Here is a 25,719-nt window from a genome sequence, read left to right on the forward strand (position 1 = left end):
GATAACACCATAGAAATGATAAGAATAATAGGCCTCAGTTACCTCAACTGTCTTCAAAGAAAACTGTTGCTGATAGCAACCAATCACAGCTCATTTTTCATCTTTTAAACAGCTCTGGGACAGCGTGGCGAGTTTTGAGTGGTGACTTTTGTGTTTCGACTTTTCTGTGGCGAGGTTGGTGTATGTGTGGTGAAATGTGTGCTGAGGGTGGTATATGTGTTGAAGCACGTGGTAGTGTGTGGCGCATTTTGTGTGTGTGTTCATATCCCCGTGTGTGGTGAGTATCCCATGTCAGGACCCCACCTTATGTACGGCATATACTCTTTGGCGCCATTGCTCTCATTCTTTAAGTCTCCCTTGTTCACATCTGGCAGCTGTGAATTTGCCGCCAACACTTTTCCTTTCACTTTTTCCCATTATGTAGATAGGGGCAAAATTGTTTGGTGAATTAGAATGCGTGGGGTTAAAATTTCGCCTCACAACATAGCCTATGACGCTCTCAGGGTCCAGACGTGTGACTGTGCAAAATTTTGTGGCTGTAGCTACGACGGTGCAGATGCCAATACATACATACACTTTTGCCCCATTACTTTATGTGGATAGGGGCAAAATTGTTTGGTGAAATGGAACGCGCAGGGTTAAAATTTCACCTCATAACATAGCCTATGACACTCTCGGGGTCCAGACGTGTGACAGTGCCAAATTTTGTGGCTGTAGCTGCGACGGTGCAGATGCCAGTACATACATACACTTTTTCCCCATTATGTAGATAGGGGTAAAATTGTTTGGTGAATTGGAATGCGCAGGGTTAAAATTTCGCCTCACAACATAGCCTATGACGCTCTCGGAGTCCAGACGTGTGACTGTGCCAAATTTCGTGGCTGTAGCTGCGACGGTGCGGATGCCAATCCCGGACATACATACATACATACATACATACACACATACATATCCACATTGAGCTTTGTATATTAGATATGCCAAAACCATTACATGTATAAAAAAATTAAAGGTTAATTACCCATAGTGACTTCTTGTGCTGTGACAGCGTTCTCCAACGCGCGTTTCGTGAGATATTTTGTTGCTTCCTCAGGGGGTGGGAACAGCTGCGTCGCAGAAGGTGAGAATAAGTTTTATTATTTTATGGGGGCCAAATATTTTGATCAATAATGGGATGTCCTAGTAGTGAACAGCCCCTTGAAGCATTTCAAAGAAGCTTAAAAGTTTGGATATATGAATAGCAAGTTATTTTTATATAGAAATTAACATGTTAATTCTTTTGAGTGAACTTCGCATTTGTTTTGCAGCATTTTTCATTCAAAAAATGTCAGAAAAAGACAGTGTGAACACTTTCTAGGTGTTTTCTTGTCAGGTGTCAGGTGAGATAGATATATCTAGATGATTGGCAAAATCTAAGAATGCTCTTTCAGTAGACTGGTTCTATGAGTTTTAACAATATATAACAAGTCAGATATTGAAAAAATATATAAAAATGGGAATTTCGATGGAGATTAGAACATGTGGAAACTTTGAGTAGGGAATAATTTTCTTTAAAATTAGCTTTTTCTAACGCTCTCTTTCTTTTTTAGAGCTTAAAATGGATCCTTGAAAACTATAAAACTATATATCTTCTTGTTTCACAACAAAAATGAATAGCAAGTATAAGGAGTGAGTTTAACTTTTTTATCCAAAATTATTTAAAAAGTGATGAACTAGAAAAGCAGATTATTTTGATAAAAAAATTATGCCTTTCCCATATAGTCTACTTTATCAAAAGTGCCAAGGATGACATAAATACAGTATATAAGCATATTTTTACTGCGTAGATGACGCTAGACTGACATTATTGTCCATATCAATAACTCTTAATTCTATTTTTTTAGGTTTCTCCTTGTGAGAAATGTCGCTGTGACCCTAATGGTGAAGTCATGTGCACTGTGTCGGCATGTCCTCAGACGGAATGTGTGGACCCAGTCTACGAGCCAGATCAGTGCTGTCCCATCTGCAAAAATGGTAAAAATTGCATTCTATTATCTAGTAATTCAGACACTGAAATTACTTAGAATAATTTGATGTCTCATTGAACTTGTTATATAAAGCTACTGCAATTTGTCAGAAAATGAAGATTATTACATCTTTCTTATAAGGTTTTTAGACATTCTTACCCATGCATTTGCATCAAACATTTTCCACACTGTTACTGTAAATCGACGCACATTTCTCAATTACTCCTAAGGAACAGAAAGCAACAGATATTAAGATAAATAAATAAGTATTATGTCATCATGGTTATCATTTATTAGCCATCATAATAACTGAACGATAACTGAACCATACCCAGTTGAAACTAGAAGTTTACATACACTGTATAAAAATACACATATGCATGCTTTTCTCAATATCTGACATGAAGTCAGAATAAACCTTTCCCATTTTAGATCAATTAGGATTAACATAATTATTATTATTTGCCAAATGCCAGAATAATAAGAGAGAGAAAGTTTTAAGACATTTTTATTACTTACTGCAAAGTCAAAAGTTCACATACATTTCATTAGTGTTTGGTACCATTGCCCTTAAATTGAATGACTTGGGTCAAACATTTGGGATATCCACAAGCTTCATAAGCTTCTTCCACAAGCTTCTCACAATAGTTGGTTGGAATTTGGGCCCAAAAGTGCTGTAACTGATCCAGGTTTGTAGGTCACCTTGCTCGCACTTGCCTTTCCAGCTTTACCCATAAGTTTTCAATAGTGCTTTGTGATGGCCACTCCAAAACATTGACTTTGTTATCCTTAAGCGACTTTCATTCCATTTTGGCAGTATGCTTCGGGTCATTGTCCATTTGAAAGACCCATTTCCGCCCAAACTTTAACTTTCTGGCTGATGTCTTGGGATGTTACTTCAATATTGCTACATAATCTTCTTTTCTCATGAAGCCATATATTTTGTGAAGTGCCCCTTGTCCCTCCTGCAGCAAAACAACCCCACAACATGATGCTGCCAACCATATGTTTCACAGTAGGGATGGTGTTCTTAGGCCTCCAAGTTTTTCCCTTTTTCCTCCAAATGTAATAATGGTCATTATGCCCAAAAAGTTGAATTTTAGTTTCATCACACCACAGGACACATCTCCAAAAATTAAGGTCTTTGCTCCTGTGTGTATTTGCAGACATTAATCTGGCTATTTTATGTTTCTTTTGGAGTGATGGTTTTTTCCTGGCAGGTGGCCTTCAACCCATGTTGATACAGTACTCATTTCACTGTGAATATTGACACAATCTTACCAGCTTCCGCCATCATCTTCACAAGGTATTTTGCTTTTGTCCTTCGGTTGGTATGCACATGTCGGACCAAAGCACATTCATCTCTGGGACACAGAACATGTTTTCTTCCCGAGCAGTATGATGGCTGGATATTCTCATCTTGTTTGCACTTGCGTATAATTATATGTATAGATAAATGAGGCACCTTCAGGTATCTTGAAATTTTACCCATGGATGAGACAGACTTGTGAAAGTCCACAATTCTCTAAAATTAAGGTTACTATGCCATTAAACAATTCTGGACTTATATTTGGAAGCTTCTGATGTATTTAATGCACACCTGAAACACACTGCTTCCTTGAGTAGCACCATGGGAAAGTCTTAAGAAATCAGCCAAGATTTGTCCATGGAGAACTTGGAACCTCTAATGGGCAAAGCAGCCCTGCAGCCGGAGCATGAGAAACCTTAGACCTACCGCGCACGTACACTGACGCACCCACTTGACGATTTCTCTTAGCCACCCAGGTCACCAGAAACTCCGACCGATCGACTTTCTAGTTTTGGCAATCCTTGGATGACCCGCCAAACGAGACTCATGACATTCCATAAACAAAGCTCTCCTCAGGGCTTTAGGCACAAATAATACGGAGTGTTAGTTGGTGCCGCATCCTGGGCTTTAACCCCTTCACGACCTATGACGCCTACGTAGGCGTCATGAAAAGCAGTGCCCAAACGACCTATGACGCCTACGTAGGCGTCATGCTATAAATAGCCCCCCTGCGGGTCGGGTGACCGGGGTCACTGAAAGGTCACCCGACCCGCACACAAAGGACCCTTCAGAGTTAACACCTGGGGGTGTGGCTTAGCCCCCACGTGCCTACGATCGCTCTGATTGGCTGTTAAAAGTGAAACTGCCAATCAGAGCGATTGTAATATTTCACCAATGAAAATTGGTGAAATATTACAATCCAGCCATGGCCGATGCTGAAATAGCATCGGACATGGCTGGACACCGAGACCCGACCCCCCCCACACCGACTGACGGCACCGATCGGCTGCCGCCACCTTCTGACGGCACCGATCGGCAGCCGCCGTCATGATCTGCCCCCCCGCCTTCTCTCCACCCCCCCCAGCCCTCCGATCATCCCCTCTCACCCTCCGATCACCCCCTCACCCTCCTTTGTGCCTCCGATCTCCCGCTATCCGTCCCGGTGTCCTGCCGTCCAGCGTCATGGGCGCCGCCATCTTGCAAGATGGCGGGCGCATGCGCAGTGCGCCGAATCGAATCTGCAACGCTGCAGATTCATTCATTTATTTTGATCACTATGATAAACTTTCATAGTGATCAAAATAAATAAAAAGTAAATCACCGCCCCCTTTATCACCCCCATAGGTAGGGACAAATAATAATTTTTTTTTTTTTTTTTTTTTTTTCCATTAGGGTTAGGTCCAGGGCTAGGGTTAGGGCTAGGGTTAGGGTTAGGGTTGGACTAAGGGTTAGGGTTGGACTAGGGGTTAGGGTTGGACTAGGGGTTAGGGTTGGACTAGGGGTTAGGGTTGGACTAGGGGTTAGGGTTGGACTAGGGGTTAGGGTTGGACTAAGGGTTAGGGTTGGACTAAGGGTTAGGGTTGGACTAAGGGTTAGGGTTGGACTAAGGGTTAGGGTTGAATTTAGGGTTAGGGTTGAATTTAGGGTTAGGGTTGAATTTAGGGTTAGGGTTGAATTTAGGGTTAGGGTTGGAATTGGGATTAGGGTTGGGGTTGGGATTACGGTTAGGCTTGTGGTTAGGGTTAGAGTTGGGATTTTGTTAGGGGTGTGTTGGGATTAGGGTTGTGGTTAGGGTTATGATTAGGGTTGGGATTAGGGTTAGGGGTGTGTTGGCGTTAGGGTTGGAGATAGAATTGAGGGGTTTCCACTGTTTAGGCACATCAGGGGCTCTCCAAACGCGACATGGAGCCACCATTTATTCCAGCCAATTTTGCGTTCAAAAAGTCAAACGGTGCTCCCTCCATTTCGAGCCCCGACGTGTGCCCAAACAGTGGTGTACCCCCACTTATGGGGTATCAGGGTACTCAGGAAAAATTGCACAACAACTTTAGGGGTCTAATTTCTCCTGTTACCCTTGGGAAAATAAAAAAATGGGGGCTAAAATAATTATTTTTGTGGAAAAAAAAGATTTTTTATTTTCACGGTTCTGCGTTATAAACTTCTGTGAAGCACTTGGGGGTTCAACGTGCTCACCACACATCTAGATAAGTCCCTTGGGGGGTCTAGTTTCCAAAATGGGGTCACTTGTGGGGGGTTTCTACTGTTTAGGTACATCAGGGGCTCTGCAAACGTAACATGACGCCCACAGACCATTCCATCAAGTCGGCATTTCAAAGCGTCACTACTTCCCTTCCGAGCCCCAACGTGTGCCCAAACAGTGGTCCCCCCCCATATATGGGGTACCAGCGTACTCAGGACAACCTGGACAACAACTTTTGGGGTCCAATTTATCCTGTTACCCTTGTGAAAATAAAAAATAGTGGGCTAAAAATCACTTTTTGAGGAAAAAAAAATATTTTTTTATTTTCACAGCTCTGCGTTATAAACTTCTGTGAAGCACTTGGGGGTTCAACGTGCTCACCACACATCTAGATAAGTTCCTTGGGGGGTCTAGTTTCCAAAATGGGGTCACTTGTGGGGGGTTTCCACTGTTTAGGTACATCAGGGGCTCTGCAAACGTAACATGACGCCCACAGACCATTCCATCAAGTCGGCATTTCAAAGCGTCACTACTTCCCTTCCGAGCCCCAACGTGTGCCCAAACAGTAGTCCCCCCCCCATATATGGGGTACCAGCGTACTCAGGACAACCTGGACAACAACTTTTGGGGTCCAATTTATCCTGTTACCCTTGTGAAAATAAAAAATAGTGGGCTAAAAATCACTTTTTGAGGAAAAAAAAATATTTTTTTATTTTCACAGCTCTGCGTTATAAACTTCTGTGAAGCACTTGGGGGTTCAAAGTGCTGACCTCACATCTAGATTAGTTCCTTAGGTGATATAGTTTCCAAAATGGGGTCACTTGTGGGGGGTTTCCACTGTTTAGGTACATCAGGGGCTCTGCAAATGTAGCATGACGCCCACAGACCATTCCATCAAGTCTTCATTTCAAAGCGTCACTACTTCCCTTCCGAGCCCCAACGTGTGCCCAAACAGTGGTCCCCCCCCACTTATGGGGTACCAGCGTACTCAGGACACACTGGACAACAACTTTTGGGGTCCAATTTATCCTGTTACCCTTGTGAAAATAAAAAATAGTGGACTAAAAATAATTTTTTGAGGAAAAAAAAATATTTTTTTATTTTCACGGCTCTGCGTTATAAACTTCTGTGAAGCACTTGGGGGTTCAACGTGCTCACCACACATCTATATTAGTTTCTTGGGTGATCTAGTTTCCAAAATGGGGTCATTTGTGGGGGGTTTCCACTGTTTAGGTACATCAGGGGCTCTGCAAATGTAGCATGACGCCCACAGACCATTCCATCAAGTCGGCATTTCAAAACGTCACTACTTCCCTTCTGAGCCCCAACGTGTGCCCAAACAGTGGTCCCCCCCACATATGTGGTACCAGCGTACTCAGGACAAGCTGGACAACAACTTTTGGGGTCCAATTTATCCTGTTACCTTTGTGAAAATAAAAAATAGCAGGCTAAAAATTTATTTTTTGATGGAAAAAAAATATTTTTATTTTAATGGCTCTGCGTTATAAACTTCTGTGTAGCACCTGGGGGTTCAAAGTGCTCACTATGCATCTAGATAAGTTCCTTAGGGGGTCTAGTTTCCAAAATGGGGTCATTTGTGGGGGAGCTCCAAAGTTTACGCACACAGGGGCTCTGCAAACACAACATGGTGTCCGCTAACGATTGGAGCTAATTTTCCATTCAAAAAGTCAAATGACGCTCCTTCCCTTCTGAGTCATGCCGTGCGCTCAAACAGTGGTTTTCCCCCACATATGGGGTACCAGTGTACTCAGGACAAACTGGACAACAACTTTTGGGGTCCAATTTATCCTGTTACCCTTGGGAAAATAAAAAATAGCGGGCTAAAAAATCATTTTTGAGGAAAAAAAAATATTTTTTTATTTTCACTGCTCTGCGTTATAAACTTCTGTGAAGCACTTGGGGGTTCAAAGTGCTCACCACACATCTAGATAAGTTCCTTCGGGGGTCTAGTTTCCAAAATGGGGTCACTTGTGGGGGAGCTCCAATGTTTAGGCACACAGGGGCTCTCCAAATGCGACATGGTGTCCGCTAACGATTGGAGCTAATTTTCCAATCAAAAAGTCACATGGCGCTCCTTCCCTTCCGGGCCTTGCGGTGCGCCCAAACAGTGGTTTATGACCACATATGAGATATTGATGTACTCAGGAGAAATTGCCCAACAAATTTTAGGATCCATTTTATCCTGTTGTCCATGTGAAAATGAAAAAACTGAGGCCAAATAAAATTTTTGTGAAAAAAAAAGTACTTTTTTTTTTTACAGATCAATTTGTGAAGCACCTGGGGGTTCAAAGTGCATACTATGCATCTAGATAAGTTCTTTGGAGGGTCTAGTTTCCAAAATGGGCTCACTTGTGGGGGAGCTCCAATGTTTAGGCACACAGGTACTCTTAAAACAAGACATGGCAACCGCTAAACATTCAAGCATATTTTACATTCAAAAAGTAAAATGGCGCTCCTTGCCTTCTGAGCCCTGCCGTGCGCCCAAACAGTGGTTTATGACCACATATGAGGTATCAGTGTACTCAGGAGAAATTGCCCAACAAATTTTAGGATACATTTTATCCTGTTACCCATGTGAAAATGAAAAAACTGATGCTAAAATAAAATTTTGGTTGGAAAAATTAAAATGTCCATTTTTTCATTCCATGTTGCTTTAGTTCCTGTGGAGCACCTGAAGGGTTAATAATCTTCTTGAATATAGTTTTGAGTAGCTTGAGGGGTGCAGTTTTTAGAATGGTGACACTTTTGGGTATTTTCTGCCATATAGACCCCTCAAAGTGACTTCAAATGTGAGGTGGTCCCTAAAAAAAATGGTTTTGTAAATTTTGTTGTAAAAATGAGAAATTGCTGGTCAACTTTTAACCCTTATAACTTCCTAACGAAAAAAAATGTTGTTTCCAAAATTGTGCTGATGTAAAGTAGACATGTGGGAAATGTTATTTATTAACTATTTTGTGTCACATAACTCTCTGGTTTAACAGAATAAAAATTCAAAATTTGAAAATTGCAAAATTTTCAAAATTTTTGCCAAATTTCCATTTTTTTCACAAATAAACGCAAAAATTATTGACCTAAATATACCACTATCATGAAGCCCAATATGTCACGAAAAAACAATCTCGGAATCGCTAGGATGCATTGAAGCGTTCCTGAGTTATTACCTCATAAAGGGACATTGGTCAGAATTGCAAAAAATGGCCAGGTCATTAAGGTCAAAATAGGCTGGGTCATGAAGGGGTTAAGAATGATATTTTCCAACTCAGAATCTAATTCTGCCACCACCACCCCTCTCTGCAGTATAGATTCCTCCTTTTCAGTATTAACCTCTAGGGAGAAACTTCGAAACAAAGCATCAGCTTTAGCATTCTTTGTCCCAGGGCTATATGTCACAGAGAAATGGAACTGGGCAAAAAACAATGCCCACCTAGCTTGACGGGCATTCAAACATTTAGCAGCATCCAGATAGATCAGATTATTATGATCAGTAATGACTTGTATCGGATGTCTAGCGCCCTCCAAAAAATGTCGCCAATGCTCAAATGCAAGCTTAATAGCCAGCAATTCTCAGTTCCCAACATCATAGTTGAGCTCCGCCTCCGAAAATTTCTTAGAAAAGAATGCACAGGGATGCACCCCATCCTCTCCTTCCTGTGACAGAACAGCCCCCACTCCTACTGATGAGACATCAACCTCTACCAGAAAGGGCTTAGTCTCATCTGTCTGGATCAAGACAGGAGCAGAGCTGAACCTCTCCTTGAGATGCTCAAAAAACCCTTCTTAGTAAGATCAGTAAGGGGTTTTGCGATAACAGAAAAATTATTTATGAATTTTCTATAATAATTAGCAAACCCCAAGAATCTCTGAATCGACTTCAAACATTCAGGTCTAGGCCACTCCAATACTGCCTGAACCTTCACCGGGTCCTTCTCAAACCCATCACTGGAAACAAAGTACCCCAAAAAGACTAATTTTCTGTACTGCAAACTCGCATTTCTCCAGTTTAGCAAAGAGTGTGTTTTCTCTCAGAATCTGCAGACCCTCACGGACTCTCTGCCAATGCGACTCCAGATCGGGTGAGTAGATCAAAATATCATCCAAATAAATAATAAAACTCCTACTGATCAATGGCCTCAGAATGTCATTAATGAAATTTTGAAAGAACGTCGGAGCATTTGTAAGGCCGAAAGTCATTACTAGACACTAGAGTTGAGCGATACCGTCCGATACTTCAAAATATCGGATCGGAATGGATCGGCCGATCTTTAAAAAAAGTATCGGTATCGCCGATGCCGATACCGGAAGTCCCATTCAAGTCTATGAGACTTCCGGTATCGGAATTGGAAAAACCCTTTCCTGCCCTTGTACAGCCTCTCAGGGGTCTGTACGGGCCTTCCAGGGGTCTCTGCCGGCCTGCCGGGGGTCTGTGCCGGCCTGCCGGTGGGCTGTGCGGACTGCCCGGGGTCTGTGCACCCTGTGGGGGTCTGTACCGGCCTGCCGGGGGGCTGTGCCGGCCTGCCGGGGGGCTGTGCTGATGTCCGGGGGTCTGTGCAGGCATCGTCCGATGGGACTACAAGTGGTGTCCGCAGGTCCTATGCTGCAGCCCGGCGTCCACACACTGAGCATGCGTCGGTACCCGAGGCATAGCGCACTGTGTAAAAGGACGCCAACCGCAGCATGGAGCAGCACACAGCACGGCGATGCGCACAGCCATATAACGATTGAACTAGGACACAGTGTATGTAATCCCTGATCCAAGATTCCCTAGCAAGGGGCCAGGATGACATAAGAATGAGCCCCATAATATCAGGAGCAACGATGCTGTATGAAAGTCCTAAAAAACACTATAGACAATGATCCACAAATAACCCCCCCATCCGATAATATGTATATAGTATCGTACATTATATTAATTATAAGGAGTGAACAGAAGATCATTAATACATAAGGAGTGAAATACAACAATATACAGCAAAAAATTCAAATAAACAGCAATTTCGATGTTATTCAACCCCTGAATGGATGTTCTTGATTGTAGACAAGGGAAATCAGATCCAATATATAGGGCTACTTGAGGCAAAACCGGGACATATAAGATGATACTGAAAATAACAAAACACATATCTCAGAATTAAAAACAATAAGATTAGAAAAAAGATAGATTAAAAACAACCACTACATACAGCATCGTTGCTCCTGATATTATGGGGCTCATTCTTATGTCATCCTGGCCCCTTGCTAGGGAATCTTGGATCAGGGATTACATACACTGTGTCCTAGTTCAATCGTTATATGGCTGTGCGCATCGCCGTGCTGTGTGCTGCTCCATGCTGCGGTTGGCGTCCTTTTACACAGTGCGCTATGCCTCGGGTACCGACGCATGCGCAGTGTGTGGACGCCGGGCTGCAGCATAGGACCTGCGGACACCACGGCGCATGCGCCGCTTAGGCCATTTTGATTGGCTGACGCCGGTCATGTGACCGGGGTCAGGGGCTATTTGAAGGCCCTACTGGGATCTTCCTATTCACTTTCCTCCTTGATAAAGCGGCGGGGGACGTCGCGAAACGCGCGTCGGAGACCCCACTTTTGGACCCCCCCCCTTTTCCCCTCCCTGGTGAGTTGTTATTTATTTGACTTTGTACCACTACCAGCGCTCTTTGATACTATTGGCAGTGTATTTTGGGCATTTGTATTACTAGCCTCCACCAGCGCTCTTTGATACTATTGGCAGTGTATTTTTTGGCATTTGTATTACTAGCCTCTACCTCCATGACTACTTATTTTACATTAGCTGGGGTGGCTTTTTTCTGATGGTCATCTATCATGTCCACCAGCACTTTGATCCCTGCTGTTAGCGTGTATTGATACTGGTAATACCAGTTACCGCTATCGTGATTTGTGGATTCTATATTTGCTGGGGTGATTTTTAGTTCCTGGACATGATTTGAGGCCATCAGTATATTCTCACCTGGTTTTCCATCTGGAGGGGATTTGGTCGGTACATGGGATTTATGGTCCATATTGTTTATGAGCACATCTTGTTTTATCCATCTTTTGTAAACTATTTAATAATAATAATAAAAAATTTATATTTTTTCTATATGGAATTTATTGCGTGCTCTCATGTTCTTTCTCCTAAGTATTACATGTTATTGAGCTTGCTTTAGGGTGTTGGAGCTGGGTTGTCCCTTGTCTCCTTCATATCCCTCATTTATGGGACTTTTGTTGTTAGTATGCTACATACATACTACATACATACTACATGCATGCTACATACATACTACATGCTACATATATACTACATACATACTGCATGCATGCTACATACATACTACATACATACTACATGCTACATATATACTACATACATACTACATACATACTACATATATACTACATGCATGCTACATACATACTACATGCTACATACATACTACATACATACTACATGCATGCTACATACATACTACATGCACGCTACATACATACTACATGCTACATACATACTACATACATACTACATGCATGCTACATACAATACATTCATACAATACATACATAGACATACAGTACATAGAACATAGAGTAACATACTTACCAATACTTGTCACATTGTTCCCCGAAGCCATTGTCGTCTACGGAATAAATATTAACATATCAAACCACAAAAATACTCACCCAGGATACCTACCTTCCGTCATTGGATTCCTGCAGCCCGTAGAGAGCGGCAGTATCAGCTGATGCTGCAGTTCTCTACCCAAGATCGTCATGGGACACACTCGTGGACTGCTTCGGATCATGGGTGAGTATTTTTGTGGTTTGTTATCTTAATATTTATTCCGTAGACGACAATGGCTTCGGGGAACAATGTGACAAGTATTGGTAAGTATGTTACTCTATGTTATATGTACTGTATGTCTATGTATGTATTGTATGAATGTATTGTATGTAGCATGCATGTAGTATGTATGTAGCATGTATGTAGTATGTATGTAGTATATATGTGGTATGTATGTAGCATGTAGTATGTATGTAGCATGCATGTAGTATGTATGTAGTATGTATGTAGTATGTATGTAGCATGTAGCATGTATGTAGCATGCATGTAGTATATATGTGGTATGTATGTAGCATGTAGTATGTATGTAGCATGCATGTAGTATGTATGTAATATGTATGTAGCATGAAGCATGTATGTAGCATGCATGTAGTATGTATGTAGTATGTATGTAGCATGTAGTATATATGTGGTATGTATGTAGCATGTAGTATGTATGTAGCATGCATGTAGTATATATGTAGTATGTATGTAGCATGTAGTATGTATGTAGCATGCATGTAGTATGTATGTAGTATATATGTGGTATGTATGTTGCATGTAGTATGTATGTAGTATGCATGTAGTATGTATGTAGTATGTATGTAGCATGTAGTATGTATGTAGCATGCATGTAGCATGTAGTATGCATGTAGCATGCATGTAGTATGTATGTAGTATGTATGTAGCATGCATGTAGTATATATGTAGTATGTATGTAGCATGTAGTATGTATGTAGCATGCATGTAGTATGTATGTAGTATGTATGTAGCATGTAGTATGTATGTAGCATGCATGTAGTATATATGTAGTATGTATGTAGCATGTAGTATGTATGTAGCATGCATGTAGTATATATGTAGTATGTATGTAGCATGCATGTAGTATATATGTAGTATATATGTAGTATGTATGTAGCATGTAGTATGTATGTAGCATGCATGTAGTATATATGTAGTATGTATGTAGCATGTAGTATGTATGTAGCATGCATGTAGTATGTATGTAGTATGTATGTAGCATGTAGTATGTATGTAGCATGCATGTAGTATATATCTAGTATGTATGTTGCATGTAGTATGTATGTAGCATGCATGTAGTATATATGTAGTATGTATGTAGCATGCATGTAGTATATATGTAGTATATATGTAGTATGTATGTAGCATGTAGTATGTATGTAGCATGTATGTAGTATATATGTAGTATGTATGTAGTATATATATATATATATATTTTTTTAAACATTTAACACATTAGCCGGATGATGGGACTACTACTGTCCCATCATTGGCTAATGTGTCAATCACTGTCATGGTAGCAGGCATCGCCAGATGGGACTTGTAGTCCCATCGGACGATGCCTGCACAGACCCCCGGACATCAGCACAGCCCCCCGGCAGGCCGGTACAGACCCCCATAGGGTGCACAGACCACCGGCAGGCCGGCACAGCCCCCCGGCAGGCCGGTACAGACCCCGGGCAGTCCACACAGCTCCCCGGCAGGCCGGCACAGCCCCCCGGCAGGCCGGCAGAGACCCCCGGAAGGCCCGAAATGACGGCGCATCATGATGCGCGCACACACCGCGCATCATGATGACGTCATTTCGGCTGTCAATCAACTTTGAACTTCCGATTCCGATGCCCGATATTGAAAAAATATCGGATGCCGGTATCGGAATTCCGATACAGCAAGTATCGGCCGATACCCGATACTTGCGGTATCGGAATGCTCAACACTACTAGACACTCAAAATGACCTTCTGGGGTATTAAAGGCTGTCTTCCATTCATCACCTTCATCACCTTCTTTTACCCGCAGCAAATTATATGCCCCATGGAGATCAATCTTGGAGAACGACTTGGCTCCAACTAATTGGTTAAACAAATCCGGAATTAGCGGCAAGGAGTAAGGATTGCGCACAGTGATCTCATTAATCTCCCTGAAATCCAGACACGGCCTAAGACCCTGTATTGCCAACTGTTCAGCAATAAGGTTCGGATACGGCTTTAAAGAAGGCTACTACTTGGATATGACACAATTTTATTGTACAATGATTAATTTAAATGATAGAACACCAAGTTAATGGAATGGCAGATATAATATTACCCTGTCTTGTTAATTAATTTCATGTGAATCATACAATTATTATGAATTATAGTAGATAGAGAAATAAGTATCCATACTATACATTACCAAGCATTGTAACATCACTTCTCTACTGGAGGGACCGCAGTGTCAGTGAGAAGGAGAATACTCTGGTCTTGTCATCACAGAAACCGTGCACCCATGATAGCTTCTGGAAATGTCCCTGCTGGAAATGTCCCTTCTCCTCACTGACATAGGGTCCACCTTTTTATACACAACACTCCCACATTACAACTGTGCAGTATGTTTAGTCTGCATCAGAATCTTGAATCTGCACAGTACGTTGTTGTCTTGATAACAGCACAAGACTTCAAGGTCTGTTTGTTATAGACTACTACAATCTTAGTTTGTTTTCACCAACCAGAGATTCGTTTGCCATTAGCATGTCTCTTAACAATAGCACAATGTTTTGCTACTGATTATAACCCAGGATCTGTTTGCCTCTGGTCAACTTGTCAAAGTTGTCGATCACTGTTCAAAGTTCAACATATGTTGCTTGTTACAAAGTTAACTCTTCATGCTCATAGCATAACGCTCTAAGATGGTAACATATGGGCAGCATGACTTCCATAATCACCTATTCTGAAAACTTGATACCTATCGTAACCCAGACACACACGCATACATGTCAGATATGTATCACAATCGGTCCTCGATTATGGATGTCATGCATGATCATTGCTACATGAGACCATCACACTTTGGTCTCGTCAATCGAGAATCATACTATTATTGAGCACAAGACTTCCTTGTTCAAGCAGCATAAATATTCATTATCTATACAGTTGTTATTCCTATTGTCCTAATACACCACACAGAATTAGTTGGAAAGCTCCTTGTAGAATTCCCATCAACCACCCCCCAATTGGCAGGGTATAGTAAAGAGAAAGTATTCAGTCAAAGCAAATATCACTTGTGTGCAAATCAGGATAATGAATCTTTGAAACACAGAGCTTCAAAGACCACAGAACAATTCCTTGTCTTACGGTATTGACACAGAGCAAACGCTTTGTGGCTCAGTGTCAAAGTTCAGCATTAATGATATTACACCATAGTATATTGCAATATAGTGTTTGGATTCAAACAACCATATTTCATATTTGTAATACTTTCCATCCTTGGTCTAATGACCACACTATATCAAAGCATATAAACAATATATTACAATATGTAGGCTATAAGATATCCATATTTTTATTAGCACCACAGACCCCCATCTTTTTTTTTTACAAAAAAGAATCCCACTGCCACAGAGGACTCAGAGGGTCTTATATGACCTGCAGCAAGACTAGTCTGCAGGTATTCCTTTAAGGCCTCCCTCTTGGGAATCGTCAGATTAAATAAATGACTCTTAGGGAGAGTAGCACCTGGGACAAACTCATAGCGCAATCATAATCTCTATGAGGTAGTAGAGATTGTGACTCAACTTCTGAAAATACTTTCCAGAATTCCTAAATGGCTTCAGGTAGCTCACTCTTCACAACAGCAGCAATGTGTACATCACAACATTTCCCATAACACCCCTGACCCCAGGATCTTATCGTACTTGACAACTAGTTCAGTACAGGACCACAACAAGAAAACACGAAATGACAAATTTGCAAAAATACTCTGCAGTAAAAAATATGACAGTAATCAGCAAGTGCTGGATAACAAATACAGGGTATTTAGTCGATACGTTTTTTGCAAAACGTGTATAACAAGCTGCTCCACCACGTCATGGTAACCCTTCACAGAGCAGTCCCTATCTAATGTATTTAAAACCTGAACATGTGAACAGTGTCTAAATGAACAGGATACAGACAGGCGCCTCCTAGTATATGGGCTTGTGGTGTAAGGCAGCTCAATTATCAGTACAGGATTGTGCATTTTTAACCAAGGTAACCTCAGGATAACTGGAAAAGGCAATTTATCAAGTACAAACAAATCTAAAGATACCTGGTGTTCCATATTCACAGTGAATACACGTCGGGTTTCTGTAGCTGCACTGCAGAGACCCTGTGCCTTGCATTCGGCAGTGTCCCATTCCTCTCCAGCCGCAGAGGAGGCTGCTCAGCAGACTCGTTGATCCAGGCGCTCTGCTCAGACCAGCTCTGTAGGTTTGGTTGCTGTTGCCACCTTTGGTCCAGCTATAGCAACGCATGCTGATCAGCAGCGAGCTACTCCAGGGACTAAGTCCTCCTTTCGGTCCACTGAGCATGCTCTTGGGACGATCTCTCATTGGAGATTGGAGGTCACATGCTCAGGTCCTTCTCCAGCTCGGATTGGACCATCAGGAAGGTCAGGAAGGTCCCGGAAGGATGCTGCTATAAAAGAGCCGCATGGCCGCACAGCCATGCGCTAGTATAGACTCTTTTGCTGATTTGTGTGTATGATGATGGATGCATGTATTTGGTGACTGACTCATTAAGACTCCCCTCCCTTTGATACGCATGTTGGTTAGGGATTCAGAGTGAGAGTCCGTGCCAATGGGAGGCTATGCTCAAGCCACTGTGCTCCCACTGGCGTCAGACTGTGCCTCCCTGCTGTCGTACCGCACCAGGAAGCTGTGACCGCCATGCGACGCCGTGCGCACCTCTAGCGCTTTCCTCCCCGTCCTGGGGGTTTAGTGACATCCGCCGAAGCGGCACTGTGTGCACTTGGTGCGATTAAATATATTATTACCTTCTGCTGGCACCGCAGCCACGGCGCCGAGCGCTGATGGTCTAGAGGAACGCTAGTCCGGTGTCTCTAGCACAGGGCTCTGTGACCCTAATTAACGCTCACTCAGCCAAGCTCTGTGAGTTCAACAGGCTCCGGCGTTTATTTCAGCGGCTCTGTAGAGTAACAGAGTTCACCTCTATTCACACTGGGTGAAGTTAACCCACGTGTAAACAAGCGTTTAGCCACCATATTGTTCCGCCATTACTCAGCAGCAGGTTCTACCTCTGCACGGTGGACCCCGGGCTGCGAACGCACCTCATATCTCCTTTCATATTATTTGGTGCGTTCCACAGTCCCTAACACCACGACAGGTAGAACTACCCTAAAAAGAAACTCCTGCGGACCGTAAAAATGCAATACGAACGGGAGGGTTACTCTGATTGACCTTTTTTCTCCTTTCCTTGCTTATACGTCCTTCACATTGCTTAACAAAATGGTCAGCCTTACCACACTAAAGGCATAGCCCCTCAGAGAACCTTCTCTCCCTTTCCAGGGAATGAGAGGACATCGCCCCAAGTTGCATCATATCCCCACAGTCAATGGTGCTCTCCTGAGAGACTGGGTCCAGCAAAATTGAAACCTTCTCCTCATTCTGTCTATCTCTCAATCTTCTATCCACCCAGATAGCTAACTGCATAGCAGCTTCCAGAGTAGCAGGTGCAGGATATGCAATGAGTAAATCTTTAACCCTGTCATTCAAACCTGCTAAAAACTGACTCTTGAATGCTGGATCATTCCAGCTGACTTCTGCAGACCATCGTCTGAACTGGGTACAATATCTCTCAGCATCGCCAGAACCCTGTTTCAGCCTTCTGAGTTCTGCCTCTGCTGTAGTAACCAGATCAGGATCGTCATATAATACCCCCATAGCAGAAAAAAAACGCTTCTATTGATATCAAACAAGGGTCATCCAGACGCAATGAAAATGTCCAAACTTGCGGTTCACCTCGCAATAATGACATAATAATCCCCACACATTGTAATTCAGCCCCTGAAGACCTGGGTCTAAGCTGAAAATAAAGTAAACATGCATTTTTAAATGAAAAAAATTCCTACCGTTTGCCAGAAAAACACTCAAGTAAACCCACCTTAGGTTCTTCAGAGCGGACTCTAAGGCAATTACTCACATGCTGTTGTAAGCTGGCAACTTCCAATGTTAACCCTTGCAGGAGTTGAGCAAGACCTTGAACTCTGTTATTATTGCAGAAATCCGGGAGGCTTTTTTTTCTTTTTTGGGCTGGGCAAACTATTAAGGATCTGCAACACAGGACTAGCGTAGAAGGGGGAAAACTGACCCTGCACTATGACTAGGCTGATACCCTACGATGGAGTGAGCGACCCATTCCTTGCGAATAGACCCACCGACGAACCGAGGTTAATCTCAAGCGAAGACCTATAGATGGGGGAAGGGGTCCCTGAAAGATCTAAGGACTGGGCACAAAAATGGGTGACCTCCTAATAGATAGCACAGAGAAGTCTGCAGAAACCAACGGAATACAGAAACAAGGACTAGCGGAACCAGAGGTCCCAGCACTGCACAAATTGCACACTCAGAAGGCAAAGCAAAGCACCAAGCCAGAACTCAAGCGGATTAACACTGTTGTCCAGCAAGGACTGGGAGGCAGCTGCTGGGTAATAAAGAGTGATACAATCACCTGACCCAAGACAAAGCCAGCACCAGAGGAAAAAGACCAGCAGCCAGAACACCACAAGAAAATGTCTGATAGTCACAAACTAAACAGATTCTAACAATAATTGTTGCTCGGGTTTCCCCAAGCATGCTCGGGTGATCTCCGAATATTTTGGAGCCATGCATAAATCATGCAGCTGAGGCGACAGAAACTAAATCTCCGAGCATGCCAAAATACTCGGAGGCCACTCGAGCATGCTCGAGGAAACTCGAGCAACCAGTATATTCGCTCATCACTAATGACTATTAGTGAGTCCACAGCACTTTAAATCAGTCTGTAAGTGATAAAGGCCGGATGTGACCAAAACGTTTTATCTTGGGCTGCATTAAAATCACCAAAAGTTTCTCCATAAGTTGAGTGCCTAGTTTTTCATTATATGTTATATGGTGTGGGATCCTACTAGCGCACCTTCTTGGGTAGTGCACACGGTTTTCCTTATACTGTGCATACATAGTGGGCATGGGATTTCTTGAAGTCCCATTGACCATGTTGTAACAGCTGGGAGCTGCGGGATGGACGCTGCACATGTACGCAGTGTTCAATCCGCAACGTGTATTGATCATGTGCACATACCCTGCAATTGCAAGAATTTATAGCTTTGAACTAGAGTTGAGCGACTTTGGTCAGATCGGGTTTCATGAAACAAAATTTGTTTCAGATGAAACTGGTCCGACTAGGGCAAAAAAAAGTCGGAGTTTCATCCGAAACCCGACCCCAATGCAAGTCAATGGGGAATAAAAGTCGGCATTGAGTGGATGAATGTCATCCGCTCAATGCCGACTTTTATTTCCCATTGACTTGCATTGTGGTCAGGTTTCGGATGAAACTCGGACTTTTTTTGCCCTAGTCGGACCAGTTGGATATGAAACAAATTTTGTTTCATGAAACCCGATCCAGCCAAAGTCGCTCAACTCTACTTAGAACTATTTTTTCATACTTTCAGAAAGGTGCAATAACAAAAAGTGTCAGTTTTATGTCAGTATGAAATGTATTTAAGCTCTGTTTCCTGGGCTCTAGGCAGGCTTGGGGTGGCCCACAGGAGAACAGGAGAATCCTCCAGTTGGCCTCTGTCCAAACGTGGATCATCACCCTCTGATATGAGCAGTACTTGGCACAATATACTTGGATCACTATGTACAGACAAAGGCGGCATCTTACTCATTTACAGCTGCATCTCACAAAATTAGAATATCATCAAAAAGTTAACTTATTTCAGTTCTTCGATACAAAAAGTGAAACTCATATTATATAGAGTCATTTCAAACAGAATTATCTATTTCAAGTGTTTACTTAATGTTTATGATTATGGCTTACAGCTAATGAAAATGCAAAAGTCATTATCTCAGTAAGTTAGAATACTTTATAACACCAGCTTGAAAAAAATGATTTTAAAATTCAAAATGTTGGCCTACTGAAATGTATTTTTAGTAAATGTACTCAATACTTGGTCGGGGCTACTTTTGCATCAATTACTGCATCAATGCAGTGTGGCATGGAGGCGATCAGCCTGTGGCACTGCTGAGGTGTTATGGAAGCCCAGGTTGCTTTGATTGCAGCATTCAGCTTGTCTGCATTGTTGGGTCTGGTGTCTCTACAGTGTCATTGGTTGTGGTCTCCTCACTCCAAGCAGGTACACTTAGCTTTGATTGATGCCCCACTTGACAAAGTTTCACATGCTGGATATGCTGCCAATCAAAGTTGAGTGGGCATGCCAGCAGTGACCATGAATAGTTCCTTTTGCACCATTACTGACGTGACTGGAAGAATCGTTATGCTGCAGTTTTTCTGAGACTTCTGATTTAACATTTTTTAATACTATATATACTGTATTTATTTTAAAACTGTAATATCATACAATGTTGCAACATGCCATTGGTTTAGCTAGGTACGTTTCCTTTAATGATTGTGGCTTTAGGAAGGCTATCAGAATGCTGTAATATTACTTTATCACAGTGTAACTGCTTACAATTTCTTGCCCTTTCACAAAATGATTTTCCTACTTATTTTCTTAAGCCCCTCTTTATAAACCCATATTAGCATTTATGATGATGCTCTTAAAGGTAACAATTTGTTCCAGGGTCAAACGTGGGGTGCATGGGATTATCCACAGGAGAAATTGACTCTAGGGGCCCACAGTGTAAGATTCAGTAAAAAAAGACTTCCATTTACAAATAAAGTGTTTTCTGAATGGTAACTAGGTAAGGGTTATTTACAAGGGATAGCGGGTTCAAAGTCTTAAGGGCGTTACCTTTACAGTCCAAAGCATTTTAATTCGCACAGTATCTTCCGCTTTAGTCTACTCCAATGCTATTGAAGCACACCCTACTTCATTACAAACCAGCTTCTATGGCAATGTCCTCATCAGCAACTATCTCTGCTAGCTCAGCGGGTCCGCTTCCTATTTCTTCCACTAAAGGTGCCCTGAATCTACGACTCTGGACTTCCACTAGTCCCACAGAATCAGTCCTGTTTAGGCTCATTACCTTCAGCATTTGCAAGCTCAGGGTTTTCGCGAATCTTTAGGCTATGTGTGCACAAAATTCCTGACTGAAAACCGGATTCCGTTGCAGAAAACGCGCGTTTTTTACGCACTTTTTTGCGCTTTTTTTTGCGTTTTTTATGCGTTTTTTTCCGGAGCGTCCCAAGTCTCATAGAAAATATCTAGAAATTTTCCGCAAAATTAATCAGCATGCTGCTTTTTTTTCCACAATGCAAGTTTTTCGCTGAAAAAAAACGCATCAATATGCACAAAAAGTGCAGAATTCATTAAAATGAATGGGATGCTTCTTTTAAGCGTTTTTAAGCGTTTTATTTGGTAAAAACGTGAAAAAAACACGAAAAAAATGCTTACGTGTGCACATAGCCTTATACTGGATGTTCTGTGACTTCATTTATGAATCATGATTTCACGGTGGAGATGAGCTGATCTGCTTAGGGGGGCTCTAGTCCAGTGTCCAGGACGGTGGTTCTGGAGTAGCTGGCACCCCATTTGATTTGTCTGGACTAGAACAACTACATTTGTGCAACGTGATGCGCAGAAGATGTTGCGCCAGGCATGGTTAATCTAAAGCCGTGCTGGAGACTCCTGGGGTTATGGTGTTGGGTTCATAATATATGATAGCCCAACCCCTCTAATCTTCATTTCAGGTACTCTAAAAGATCTGCATTAAATTAGAAAAATCAAAAGTACAGAGTTGGCTAAAGTACCAATATTTAAACCTAAAATATAAAAATCTTTCTGGTACCAGTGAGTAGGAAAAGCAAGCAAAAAGGCATGAGATCATATATGAAAAAAATTGCACACACAGAACTATATTAAAAATAAAACAATTTTATTGAATGTAAAGAAAAACATGGAGACGATCTAATAAAATGGTGGGCAGGTGATGCATGGTAACAAGCCGAAAAGATGGCACTTAGGCTCAACCAGGTCTACAAAAAATATGCAGCATTCAAAAACGAAAATGATGAATGAGGCTGATGACATTACATGATCACAGTAACAATGGTTGGTTTAACCTAGTGCATGCATAAACAAGTTAAGAGAATCATTTACCTAAGTTGAACAAAGGTGCCACATCCCCAATGTGCGTTTCGGCGTGCTTGCCTTCTTCCGGGAAGAAGTCTATCTTATCTACTAGAAGGATAGAGGGAAACTGTGAAGAGACCTTTTGCCAAATGAAAGAGTTAGAATGGAATGTGGCCAGGCAAAATATCCCTATCTCTATTCACTTGTAACAAGTCTCGTACGAGGTCCAATAAGTATTGTATAATAAAAACAAAGAGAATAATTCTTAATTTCGGAAAAAAAAATCTAACTTTCAACTTTGCTTGTGGTAAATCAACAGTGACCAGGGTTTTTTGTCAACTGCTACAGTAAACCGCCCGGCCAGCATGCATAGCTACCCCATCTCACCTGCAGGGCTGCTCTATAACTGAATAGCACATAAGCATTGATAATTCCTTGGCAATGATATCTAGGAAGGCACAAAAGGAGGTTAATATAATATATATATACATATATATATATATATATACAGTATATATATATATATATACTATATATATCAGCACTGAAATCTCATCTTTCGAGATCTTGGTGCCGAGATCTCCATCTACGCATGTGTCACCCCCAGCAGCCATTTTCCCAGAGTCCACCACACAGGAAACCATGGAACTGTCGGGGCTCTGGCCTTTCACAAAATGTCGGCAGAGCCCTGTCAGCGCTGGAGACACCTCCAGCAGCACCGGGCAGCACTGCCGGACAACTTCGTAGCACCGCAAGGGCACCAGCAGCATCGCCGGACACCCTCTCATCCCAGCCTGCAGCGATACCGGTAAGGTATTTATGCATTACAAGCCGCACCCCCATTTCCCCCCCAAACAAGTGCAGTAATCTTAAACAATACAAGTCATGACTGGCACAGGAGGAAGGAGGACCCTGCCCGCGAGGGCTCACAATCTACAAGGGATGGGTGAGGAAACAATAGGCAAGGGCAGAGCTGGTTGTGCAGTGGTTTGGTATATCGATGGTTACTTCAGGTTGTAGGCTTGTCAGAAGAGGTGAGTCTTTATGTTCCCTTTGAAGGTTTCCGCGGTAGGTGAGAGTCTGATATGTTGGGGTAGAGAGTTCCAGAGTGGGGGGGATGCATGTGGATCGCCCTCCCAGGGTTGGTGGGGTACTCGGTACCGGGCCGGTCTCTCAGAGGGGAATGTCACAGCAGCGGTGACCCAGACCATGGCCCTGGGCGCCCATGTAAAAGGGATTAAGTGATGGAATAAAGTTTATGAGTGAATGATTCAGGACGCCACCTGTGGTGTTTGGCAATGAAGATGTCAAGCCGACGCTGCAGACAGATCCTCTGGGACAGATGGTGTGGTGCAGCAATGATGTTGTGGCCCTCCACAGATAGGGAAGTAGTCCCAGGGCAGTGTAGGTGAAGAGATAGGGAGGAGACGTAGATGGTGTGGTGTCAGGTTCAGCGACGTAGCAGTGCTGAGTGTGTTGGCGCAGGAATAAGTGGAGGACACCAGGGCATGTAGTTCCAAAGCTTTACTCACAGTCTGTTGTTCATACAGGTGCCCGCCACTGGAGTTCGTCCTTTCAGATGTTCTTAGAACTCTACTTGTACGGCAGACAGCTGTAGCCTACTTCAGGGACTCCTTGCTACTAAATCCCGGCTCACTCACGTTGCTTTTGTGCCCCCAAGTCTTGTGTGGGAATAAAGTGATGACAACTTCTATTCCTCCGGTGTCTGTCGCAGGACCATTAGTATCCATTCAACCTCGGGGACCAGACCCCGGCCATGTGCTTAGAATTTGAGGAAGGGCTCTGCTCTAACCCTAATCCTTAGTTCACTTCTTCTCCTTACGGTCCGTACAAATCAATCTTTCTTATGGAGAATTAGGCTTTCTTAATATCTCTTTCCTGTGCCAGCAGACCCAGGTCACTGAGGTCTGCTGCAGCACTTCCTTCTATCCATCCCTCTCAGGGGAGCTCCTCTCACAGACTGCCCTAGTCCTAATAATCTCTCGCTAGTAGTGGGAATGTGGACAGAGCAGGAGATATTGCCGGACACACATCAGGGGATCAGCTGACGTTACTGAACCCCAGTAACTCAGGAACAAGTGTTGATTGTGCAGACGGCACTTCTGAGCAGCAACTAGCGGTGTTGAAGGCCTGGGTAAATACTAGAGACAGAGTGGAGCCAGAGGCCTAATTGGAGCAAGTTTGAAATCAGTAGTAGTGTGAATGTGGAGGCAGCAGTAGACATTGGCGGACACACAGCAGGGGAGCAGCTGGCATTACTGAACCCCACTAACACTGGAGCATGTGTTTTTCTCTGTGCATACGGCACTTCTGAGCAGCAACTGGCAGTGTTGAAGCCCAGGGTCAATCATAGAGTAGGCTGAGGCCTACTTGGAGCAAGTTTTATATCTGATGTAGCTTGAATGTGGATGCAGCAGGAGACTTTGCCGGACACACAGCAGGGGAGCAGCTGGCGTTGCTGAACCCCACTAACACAGGAGCTAGTGTTTTTTTCTGTGCAGATGGCACTTCTGAGCAACAACTGGAGATGTTGGAGCCCAGGATCAATCATAGTGTAGGCTGAGGCCTACTTGGAGCAAGTTTAAAATCTGATGTAATGTGATTTTGGAGGGAGCAGGAGATATTGCCGTACACACAGCAGGGGAGCAGCTGGCGTTACTGAACCCCACTAACACAGGAGCTAGTGTTTTTTGCTGTGCAGATGGCACTTCTGAGCAACAACTGGCGATGTTGGAGCCCAGGATAAATCATGGTGTAGGCTGAGGCCTACTTAGGGCAAGTTTAAAATCTGATATAGTGTGATTTTGGAGGGAGCAGGAGATATTGCCATACACACAGCAGGGGAGCAGCTGGCATTACTGAACCCCACTAACACAGGAGCTAGTGTTTTTCTCTGTGCAGATGGCACTTCTGAGCAACAACTGGAAGTGTTGTAGCCCAGGATCAATCATGGTGTAGGCTGAGGCCTACTTGGAGCAAGTTTAAAATCTGATGTAGTGTGATTCTGGAGGGAGCAGGAGATATTGCCGTACACAGCAGGGGAGCAGCTGGTGTTACTGAACCCCACTAACACAGGAGCTAGTGTTTTTCTCTGTGCAGACGGCACTTCTGAGCAACAACTGGCAGTGTTGGAGCCCAGGATCAATTATGGTGTAGGCTGAGCCCTACTTGGAGCAAGTGTAAAATGTGATGTAGTTTGAATGTGGAGGGAGCAGGAGATATTGCTGGACACACAGCAGGGGAGCAGCTGGCGTTACTGAACCCCACTAACACAGGAA

The 25,719-nt window shown here is 43.0% G+C and overlaps 1 protein-coding gene across 1 annotated transcript in view; it reads left to right on the forward strand.

Annotated features, from left to right (window-relative positions):
* The window catches only part of VWC2 (von Willebrand factor C domain containing 2), a 1,187,314-nt gene that overhangs the window by 712,178 nt on the left and 449,417 nt on the right, over positions 1 to 25,719 (forward strand). The window contains exon 3 of the mRNA XM_073549849.1: positions 1,884 to 2,013. Within this exon, the coding sequence (XP_073405950.1) occupies positions 1,884 to 2,013 (130 nt within the window). The remainder of the gene's footprint in view (positions 1 to 1,883; positions 2,014 to 25,719) is intronic.

This window comes from Dendrobates tinctorius, unplaced genomic scaffold (assembly GCF_039654945.1).
Source record: "Dendrobates tinctorius isolate UK_male_01 unplaced genomic scaffold, ASM3965494v1 ptg000162l, whole genome shotgun sequence".
In the NCBI taxonomy this organism is placed as follows: domain Eukaryota; kingdom Metazoa; phylum Chordata; class Amphibia; order Anura; family Dendrobatidae; genus Dendrobates; species Dendrobates tinctorius.